This window comes from Corticium candelabrum, chromosome 6 (assembly GCF_963422355.1).
Source record: "Corticium candelabrum chromosome 6, ooCorCand1.1, whole genome shotgun sequence".
NCBI classification, from domain to species: Eukaryota; Metazoa; Porifera; class Homoscleromorpha; order Homosclerophorida; family Plakinidae; genus Corticium; species Corticium candelabrum.
The window spans coordinates 4764962-4775599 of NC_085090.1; the positions used below are offsets into that span (position 1 = coordinate 4764962).

Here is a 10638-nt window from a genome sequence, read left to right on the forward strand (position 1 = left end):
ACTGAAATCAATTATGGCTTAAAGCAAGTTGTGCATAGACCTTCCCACTTTCAGGTAGTTGAACTTAGCAATTTCCTAGCCTATCTGGAAAATTTGGTGTCTTGTTTTTGCTGTGATGTTGGCAAAACTCGGAAGTCAAAAATAATGCACGACACTTACTTACCAACTATAGTGACAGGCTTGATTGAAAATCACTTGATTTGAAATGTCTTGATGCTGTTGAGTTGCATAATGTGTTTGCCCATTGTCCCAAGTCACTTGACAAGTCAACTAGAAGTGACCTGCTGGACATTAGAAATGCTGGTAGGAGACGGTTGGTTTCTTATGTAAAGCAATATGCTTTATGTCCTCCTACAGAAGTTCCTAGAAAACGCAGTAGACAACAACTCCGGAATTTTACCATCCGTACGTCGATTTCAAGAGAGAAAGCTAAAGTGCAGAAAGCTACTCGTTTGCTGGAAAATGCATATGCACATGTAATTTGTAGTGGAGTTGCCCTTGCCCAGACATGTCCAATACCATTCGCAATAGCAATGAGCAAGGGTGAAATTCGCCAACGAACGAAAGTTCAATCAGAGTAGCGTTTGTCAGGGATCCTGTTTTGGAACCAATCTTTGCTACTACATGCTCTCTTTTGACAGCCAAACAAACTGCATTTGACTTTGTTATTGACTTCCTTCGGGTTCTTCATCAGCCCCCTACATCTCAAGGGATATCTCTGCTTGAATTTTGTCATACATGCGGCGTCAAATTGTTGTGAAAATGGAATTTTTTCAAGGGGCTGGTAGGGTTACTATTGTCATTGACAAATCAGAATTTCTGCCTCCCCTACGCAATTACTTCATTCAGTGAAACAAAAAAAAAGATGGTGTCGAAAGCAAGTCATCTTATCAGTTTTCATCACCGTCTGAGAAAATGCCTCTTGGCAAAGAGTATGCCTGTGCCTTGGCAACACCAGATTTCAAACCAGGCCTGATAGAGTTTGCTGCTGAGACATTCATGCAGTTATCTAAGAAAGAGCTTCATGTTGGACAGTCTGTTTTGATTGACTCTCCGTATTTTGAGGAACCATTGTGGCTGTCACCTGGGGGTAGGTGTGAGAAATTACCCAAAAACCAGAAAGGGGAATTGGATCAAGGTGTTTGCTATAACTCTTGTAAGAGTCCCTTTTCTGCAGTAATAGTGTTTGCTCATGATACGGACATCTGGATGGGTGGACTGGCATTAGATGAGCTGGGATATTTTTCTGACAAGTTGGTATATGTTGAGCTAAGACCAAATTCAAAATTTGTTACCATAAGTGGAATATCAAGTGTTAAGAAATCTCACCCTAATTTGCAAAGTCTGTCACACCCTGCTGCATATCTTCTCGCGATGTACACTCTCAGTGGTACTGAGTACGTCAGCTCATTTTTTGGAATGTCACATCATGCTGCTGTAAAACGGTTGTTGAACAATATTTCTTTTATTTGTTCTGACCAAGAGTTGGTCCTATTTGAAAATGAGAGAAGATGGCTATTTCGAATTCTTTTCCTTGTCATTGCCTGCGTGTATTTAGTATATAATTTGTTTGTACTATGACAAGCACAAGTCTGTCTTTTCCAGTCAGTCTGTATACAGCTTAACTCTGGCTCTCAAAGATGCTCCTATCCCTCATGAGCTTGCACTAGTTTTCCAGTGGTTAGGATATGCTGTATCAGAGAACATGACCGTATCAACAGTCCGGCAGTGGGTTGATTTATTGAGATGCCTGACATTTCATGATAGTAGTGGAGGTCAGAGTCATGAAGCTAATATAATCCCATCCCTGCCTGCATTGTACCAGCATGTACTGCGTGCAGAGTATGCCATCAGGTTGGTATATGAGAGTCGAGAGGAGACCTCATCCTTCCTTTCGTATACTGGCTTTGGCTGGTTGATAGATGAAGATGGCTTTATTTCTGTTTTTTTCGGATACCAGGCATGAATCAGAGTATTTTAATAAATTTTTCCTACAGATGCACCTGTCAGACAGGTGGCATTGGGAGCAGAGGAGGATGCAGAAGTTGTTTCCAGCAATGCAGGCCTTGTACCACTAGATGCAGATGCAGAGACAACTGTAGAAATTCTCACAACAGACATGGCGTGTGCCATAAAATGCAAAGAAACTGTAAGAGAGGATGACTTGCAGTTAGGCTGGTCTGATGTTGCCGTCATTTCATTCGATTCAGTACCCACACCTCTGATATTGATGCTTGTGCATCACTACCACTTCATGTTCTTGCCCATGCTGATGATACAGATAGCAACAGCTTAGACACTGATTTAGATTTGGAATGGGATAATGGACTGTCAGAAACTGCATTAAGCCTACATAGGCAAACCCTTTGTCTGCCCGAGCATTTTCCTCCCATCGGGACATGGGTCAGATAAACTTCAGGCAAACATTTCTGATGTCAGTGACGATGAAGAGGAACTATGAAAGTATTGGTGAAAACTGCTTTGCTGTTGTGTGTTATAAATTCTCTGGATAATATATAATGCACTCGATATAAATGGCACTTTGGTTGTTTCAATTATGTATTACCACCCATGTAGTAGTTTACAAAATTGTAAATAACTTTACAAGTCTAATGTGTAGTAAGATGAAAATTATAGTTCAAAAAGTCTGAAGAGATAATTTGGCTCATCCCTATTGGCAGTGTCTTCAGATATCTTTGTGTGTGTATGCAGGTGGAGTCACACTGGTCAAGGAGTGCCTCTTTCTGTTCTCATTAGGTGCTCACTGGTACGTAGCCTAATTGCTAAGTCGACGTCTGTGTCAGACCAATATCTCTAGACTCACTTGGCCATCTGGATGCTGTAATTGCAACGGCGTTTCGTACTACTTTGTTGCAATAGCAGTTTGCGTATACTGTATTAGAAATATTCTAGCACAGTAAATGACAGTCTACTATGCCTTACCGTCGACATCCATATTTGTACTGTACATGTGTGATTGGTATCTCTGCAAGCAGTTGGTACGTCGTATTTGCACTTACGCGTTGTGATACATCTGTAAGGACATCTCGCGTATATGTCCCCTTCTTGAGTTTGCAGGGTAGTCACAACAACCGGGGCTCTGGGGGCCCATGTGCCGGTCAGATAGCGAGGGCTTCTGTTCGACTGGAGCTACAATGTAGGACAAAGCTTTGTCGTGATAGGAATACGTGTGCGTGGTTGAATATCTACCTCGTCTTGTTATCCGGGTGTACTAAATGTGTATACGGGACCTGTTCAAACATAAACTCTATGATTGTTTGGTAGACTGATGACTTCTGCGGATATATCGAGAATGCCGAAAGTGAATGCGAAGATATTATAAAGATCTGCCTTCTTGCCGTCAGTGGTTCCTTTCTAAAGTAAAATGGTTTCGCTAGAACTGTTTTCCCACCAGACTTTGTAGCAGAATTTCTCAATACCACGGCTTACCAAGAGAACGCGCTTGTGCTTGATTATTTGTTTATCCGTGTTCTTTTAATATCCGAAGAGAAACGTTCAGCGCGCCGTCTGGCGTGTGCAACAGAGAATAATCCTATTTTCACATCCGGGATTGTAAACTTCTACCAATCAGCGGCAAAAGAAAGTGAGCAGACCGGATGTAAAAATAGGAACGTCCTCTGTAGCACACGCCAGACGGCGCGCTGAACGTTTCTCTTCGAATATTAAAAGAACAAGGATAAAAAATACTCAAGCACAAGCGCGTTCTCTAGGTAAGCAGTGGTATTGAGGAATTCTGGCGGAAAAACAGCTCTACCAAAACCATTTTACTTTAGAGAGGAACCACTGACGGCAAGAAGGCAAATCTTCATGATATCTTCGCATTCACATTCGATATTCTCGATATATCCGTAGCAGTCATCCGTAAACGCATTGATTCGTTTGCAGTGGGCGGAGCGTAATCGACCAGGAAGCGCAGTGCAGACGCGTGGGCGTTGCACGTCACAGAAACATCGCTCGTTCTCGTATACGAAAGCGAAAATAACGGAGAAACTTATAGCGATCGATTTGCCTTGGTAAGATCTACTCGTACAAGTTACGTTCCTTTTTGTTGGACATCCCCTTTAAGCCTGGTTCACAATATTGACGCCGACGTCGACGTCGACGTCGACGTCGACAATAGAAATGAATCAAATTCCAGCGTCGACGTCGGCGTCAACATCAAAGGATGCCGCCGACGTTGAGGCGGTTTCTTTGAAGTTTGACGCTCAAGTGAGCGTCGGCGTCATATTGTGAACCAGGCTTTACTATGTAATAAAATTTGCTCTAAAAATTTCTCTAGCGTTAATGCTTTAGTATAGAAAGTTGAAGGAGCCAAAAATAGCAGCGCACTGTAACCGTGGTACGTACAGAAAATTCGAGTTGCATGGGTGTAACGTATGGACAGCCTGTAGAAGTCTAAAATTATTAGAAATAGATCCGTACTTTCTTGTCAGATAACTGCAAACTGTACAAGACATTAGATTATAACTACAATACAAACGTATGTTCGTAATTAACCTAATTAGTTAATTATACCTCTAGCCATGCATGTCCTAGAGCACCACGCTTAGAGAGCTAAGCTAGGAGCTAGGGTGCATTCTTTACCTAATCCAGCTAATCCAGAGTAGATAGATTATCTAGTCCAGCTAATCCAGCTAATCTAGCGAGAAACGCGGATTAGTCGGAGTAGCTAATCCATCTCATCTGGATTAGCAAAAGAAACGCACCCCTAGGAAGTGAGGCGTCAGTATGCCTCCAAATTTGGCCAATTACCTGCTCTCTACTTGCGTTTACTTTTAAATCGTAAATCTGATATATCTCGATTATTCTACGTCACAGAAAAGTGAACTTTATTTACGCAGTTCGAAATCGCTTGGCCTGGACTTGCGTTTATCCGGGTTTCAGGCTTTCTGGTGACAGCATACGATATGCATATGAACGAAGGCTAATATGAGTGTCTAAGAGCTAGTACCCATTGTCTCGCTGTCATAATTCTATTTGGCAATTTTATATTTAATGAGAACGTCTTTACTCATCCTGTGCCATGTCGTTACTGTGAGAAGTTTCGGTCATTCACAGTGATCTAAGGAGTAATCGTATGTTAGTGGAAATCATATATATATATGATATCTAGAGTATTCTATTTTTCCAAAACCAGAGATCAAACTAATCGACTGAGAGTGCACTTCCTGATCCTGTAACTATCTAACTACCACACTTGTTGCAAATGCAATCGCATTAGCCACTTCCATGCAAAAAATAAACGCGAACAGAGCACAGTCTGTTTACAATCCCACATAAATACGTATACCCAAAGCGCAGAAGAGCTAACGGCGCAACGTCAGGGCTAAACTCTCGCCTTTGCACTCACAACCAGTAGTGGGCTGCTGATGCATTAATAAACATAGAATGGACTGATGTCATACGAGTACCATTTGAAAGCCCTTTGTTTGCTTTATTTAATTACTCAGGCCTCTTATTATTAGGATACATTACACCAGGGTTAAGTCGAGTCAGGTAATGCTTCCGGTAAAATGATGAGAAAAGGTGGATGGAGTCTTGTCAATCGTGTATCGTACTAATTGCAAACCTACTGTAATAAGAGAGAGCACTAAACAGTGCTGAACCATGTAGATGACGACAAATTTACCCCTATCCAGCTCTGGGTACTTCGGTTGTATTGTAGAATTAGCAATAACTTTTAAACGCAACACAAAGCAAGAAACTTAACTGTGCGTGTGTTCCTAGGACATCTAACTATTGATTTGGCCTCAACAAGTGTACGTACACCACCCGCAACAACGCTTAAGATTAATTAACAACACCAAACAGTTGCTGCACACGTACTGTAGTGACAAGCACCTACTTGCAAGCATGCGCAAGTTACCAACAAGTGCAAGTCACTAGACACAAGCATTCCGACACTTGTTTATATACAGATGGCTTGGCTGAGTCAAAGTAGACGCAAGCACTCCAACACTTGTTTATACAGGTGGCTGAGAAAGGACAGGCAGTCTTATCATCAAACGGTAAATCACGTCAGGTTCAGTACCTCTGTATTCACTTTCTATCCGTTGGCTATGGCCTTGAAGGTACACTCGAAAGACATGATCAGTAATCAAAATTCGAACGTCCCGAGTGACTGCGCCTAGACTAGTGCACAAGCTTCTACAACCTTAAGTCGAGATTACACGAGTGCTACCAGTGAACACAAGCTATACATTTCAAAAGTTGTTTACATGATTGAGTCAGTATTTCCGTCGAGTCAGTATTTCCGTCGAGTCCTTTGTTGACTACTTTCGGTGAGACGATTACGCCTAGTTCACAATACGACGCCGACGTTGACGTTGACGATGACGTTGTACCATTCACAATATTTTTCCGTGAGCATCATGAGACGTTAGTCAGCACCTGTCTAGATGCTCGAGTGTTGAGAGCATGCTATCGCACGTTATTGTGACACCACGAGTGTATCATAGATAAAGGAAAACTTGTAATTCATCTGCTTCTCATTCGTCGCCGTAGGCGTAGAGCTAGAGGATCTCAACAACGGCAAATATGGGTCAGACCAATCTTTCAGCGAAGGCGGCAGGTCTTTGTATTCTTCTAAATGCACGCGCCAAAAACAAGGATAACTCCACACGTTGTCGATTAGACCCTCCATGCCAAATCTGGAATTTAATAGGTCTGTTCTTTGATTTGTAGAAAGTATTACGTGGTTTCCGGTTACGTTGGTACACCTTCGGAATCAACGCTAGAGTTGAACTCGAGTCAATTCCGGCGTCAAGAACGCTGGACGAACGCTGCAACGATCGTCGTCGACTTTGACATGTTCACAATAATTATGACGCTCACGCTCGCGTCATCGTCATCGTCAGCGTCAACGTCAGAGTAGTATTGTGTACAGGGCTTTATTATAACCCTCGCTAAGCCTAGGATTAGCTAGATTGGTACGTTGTGATAAAAAGTAACTAGAAACAATTTGAGAATGTAATTGACACGGTAGGTACTGCCGCTAGCATTCTCTATCGAGCGTCGTCGGCTTTGTTCTGCGTAGTTTACTGGCAAAGTTTTGCAACTACGGTAATGAGACACCTAACATGATGTCATTAGTGCTAAAACAATAAGGAGCATCTCGTACATAAATATGGGTTTGCAGTATAGACGCCCAGCTGAGCGTCAACATCAAAACACCACCTTGACGCAGGCGGCATCCTTTGATGTCGACGCTCACGCTGACGCTGGCATAGGATACATGTCTATTCCAGCACCAGCGTCAGTTTCAACGTCACCGTCAGCGTTAACGTCAGGGTCGGCGTCAGCGTCGGCGTCAGCGTCGGAGTCGGCGTCAGCGTCGGAGTCGGCGTCAGCGTCGGAGTCGGCGTCAGCGTCGGAGTCGGCGTCAGCGTCGGAGTCGGCGTCAGCGTCGGAGTCGGCGTCAGCGTCGGCGTCAGCGTCGGCGTCAGCGTCGGCGTCAGCGTCGGCGTAAGCGTCGGCGTCAGCGTCGGCGTAAGCGTCGGCGTCAGCGTCGGCGTCAGCGTCGGCGTCAGCGTCGGCGTCAGCGTCGGCGTCAGCGTTGGCGTCAGCATCGTACTGTGAACCGGGCTATAGAAGTACTCCCCAAAGCCAGCGGTGCTTGTAAATTCTGAAACAGACTTTTAGTTTGTTATTGCTGCATGGTATTACATCTACGTAGCTTTGCTGCAACGCACTGCACAACTGCAGTCGTATTCTCTCTGTTCAGTCTTACACTGTCTGTTTACTTTCACTCTAGCTAGACTAAACAGTAAAGGTCGCAGCAAATTGTTGCAATTAGTCCGACTGGTTTCCCAAAAGTTGAGTTTCTCCAATCGACGCGATTACAGTAAACTTCTTGGATACGGTATAGTTGATTAGATTAGACATTATATCTGTCTCACCACTTCATTGACATTGCGCAATGCCCCATGAATAAATAAAGCCTGCATTCTGAGGAACTTTCAGATGCTTCTCTACAACACCACCCTCTGAACCTGTCATGTCAAAATTCTCAAAAACCCTTTTAAGACCTCTACAAATGACCTTCCTCCAAGCATTTTCTAGCATTTTGCGTAGACGGGTTTTTAAAGATCTTGATGTTAGGGACTTGGCTAGACACCATAACTCAGCAACAGAAACAGTTAATTAAAAAATAAACCTCTTCTAAAATATTTCTAGTTTAGTGCCAATTGTTCGCCTGCATTAGTTACGAGCACATGCTGCAAACCTGTATATTAGATAAGAACCGTGCCTATCAGTGATGTCTTCTTTTGGCTGCAGTTTGCTATTTACGCAATTTCTAGGCTTCTACCCTATTTCCTATACACTCGATTAGTACAAAGACATATAGTACCAAAATGTTCTAACAAAGCCCAGCCCTGACTTTGTGTATAAGCGGGATTACGGTACTTTATGAGCAGAAAAGTACATTTGTAACAGTAGTTATTAAAAGGTAATTAATTAATTAATTGATAAACCACAAAAGTACAAAGTGCACATGCTCGCACGCAACAAAACGAGCGCGCTCGCACAGACTCTCTCACACGCGCATGCACACGCACGCACACACGCATGTACACACACAATTTATCCAATGAGCCTATCTGTCCTCTCAACAATAAGTGTTTATTTCTATATATGCAATTAACCCAGCTGAATACACGACAACCAAAATATTAACCGTTTTATATTAGCACAAATAACCAAGCAGATTGCCTAAAATAAGTATATGATCGGTGGTTTAAATATTCATGTTCTACAAACTCACATTGCGCACGTTAGTCTAACCGTATCACGATGCACCATCCAATACGACCCCATGCATCATTTATCATCCTGACGCACTGCATCTGCAGTCTCATAAAATGGCTCCTCTGTAGTAAGACGAGCAGTACCAGCACTAAATACAGCTCCAACGTCATAGTACGGATTGTTAACGTTCTGCACTGTTGGCAACGGTTTCCTAGAGTGCAGCTGCTCATCTTGATCTGGAAATAACGATACGTTCCCTGTGCCATCAGAGGGATCTTCAGGGTTGCCATACATCGGGTTTGTTTTCATCAGTCTACTGTAGGTATCGGTATTTGATAGCATTGTCCTTGACGAGTTGTTGTTTTCCACAGCTTCCTGGAAGTGATTGAGCGTGTCGTATGCTAGATCAACGGCTTCATGCATTCCGCGAAAACAGTCAGACTAGCGATAGACAAGAATTACCTTCACCAGATGCCGCAGTAGAATCATTAGGTCGTGTTGATCTAGAAACATAACATAAAAAATGCTATAAAAGTCCACACACGTTAAACATCAGCTAGACAATTTCAAGATGTTCAGAATTATTATTGCCATGCAGTAGCATGCACAATTGGCCTATACCACCATACTGTACTTTATAACACTCATACGAAGAGCTAAATGAATATTACTAAATAATATCAATAATAACCAATAAATAAATTCGATATTGACTTGAGCACAAGTGGCTATTATTAAATTTCACCTCTGGTTTAATAATTTTGTTTATGTGCGCCACATACATCAAGGAAACCGTGCTGGTATCTTGGTTAAATATTTCGATCAACATCCATATATGCTGTCGGTTCATCAGAGAAGAAGGTCAATGTAGCCATTACATATTTGCATAGTAAATTTTAATTACGCATAAATTCTACGTTGTCTCTTCTACAATACCCACCAAAAGTTTAGAGAACTAGAACCATTTCACTTCTACCCTTCGCCCTTTGTCTACTGCAGCAAACTTGTGTATTGACGTATCAAAAGCTGGCCAGTCACAAGACAGGACCTGAGGTCTCTCCCAATAATGAATTGACAAAAATATTGAACCTCATTCGATGAGTTGTTACCCGAGGAGCGGAAGCGCTAGGGTACAGTAACGGCGAGGTGGACCATGGTACATACCTAGGTAAGAATCGACGACTTGCCATGTCCCCGCGCATGCGCTAATTATAACAAGAGCAGATGCCACAAAGGGTTGCAATAACGCACAACTGATTAGTGTTGCTATGACAACAAGTCCTTTAGCTAATTAGACGTGTCTTGGCATGTGGTGTCTACTGACGTCCACGTGACCTTGTATCCTACGAGAATGGAGCAGCAATGCACAGTACTTACATCAAAGATTAATATAATTACTAGATTAATAAAATTTAAATACAAAAAATATCTAAATATAATCACATATAAATTTAATAAATAAATAAATGAATTAAGAAAATTTAATTAATAAAAATTGAACAAATTAGATTATAGACAAATAAAAAATACCACGTTAATGCATACATAAAGTTTCAACAAACACTCCAGAAACTTGTAAGCTACTGCACCAACGACGCCACAAAGACGCTTTACGCCTCAAGATTGTAAATCCAATTTTCACATTTTTTCGACTATTGTGTACACTTACTCTATTGTCACTTGACCTTCACGAATGTTCGCATAGCTCACACTGCCAACATAACTCAACATATCACCATCATCTTATAGTCTGACTGTGCTTCCTACCTCTTGGTGTCCGCACGCTTCTTTCGTCGAATTACTATCACCAGTATAATAGTCAAGATCACAAGAAGCGCGGCTACGCCACTTCCAACTCCGCCCCATATA

General features: G+C 42.3%; 2 protein-coding genes across 2 annotated transcripts in view; one reads left to right on the forward strand and one right to left on the reverse strand.

Moving 5' to 3' along the window:
• The first annotated feature begins 2399 nt into the window (after positions 1 to 2399).
• LOC134180804 (uncharacterized) lies at positions 2400 to 7599 on the forward strand. The gene is made up of 3 exons (XM_062647989.1): positions 2400 to 2403; positions 2713 to 2767; positions 7269 to 7599. Exons 1-3 carry the CDS (start codon positions 2400 to 2402, stop codon positions 7597 to 7599), a joined length of 390 nt encoding a protein of 129 aa, XP_062503973.1.
• Positions 7600 to 8686: 1087 nt separating this feature from the next.
• Positions 8687 to 10638, reverse strand: part of LOC134180807 (multiple epidermal growth factor-like domains protein 10) — a 9546-nt gene continuing 7594 nt past the window's right edge. Inside the window, exons 18-21 of the mRNA XM_062647991.1 lie at positions 10537 to 10638; positions 10439 to 10480; positions 9232 to 9272; positions 8687 to 9170 (exon numbers count right to left, since the gene is read on the reverse strand). The exon at positions 10537 to 10638 is cut by the window's right edge and continues 52 nt beyond it. Coding sequence (XP_062503975.1) covers positions 8842 to 9170; positions 9232 to 9272; positions 10439 to 10480; positions 10537 to 10638 — 514 coding nt within the window. The 3' untranslated portion in view covers positions 8687 to 8841. The remainder of the gene's footprint in view (positions 9171 to 9231; positions 9273 to 10438; positions 10481 to 10536) is intronic.

What these genes read in the sequence shown, in the direction of transcription:
- LOC134180804 (XM_062647989.1), top strand. An exon ending in TTCTCATTAGGTGCTCACTG is followed by an intron (nt 2,768 to 7,268) that starts GTACGTAGCCTA and finishes TGTCTATTCCAG; the next exon opens with CACCAGCGTCAGTTTCAACG.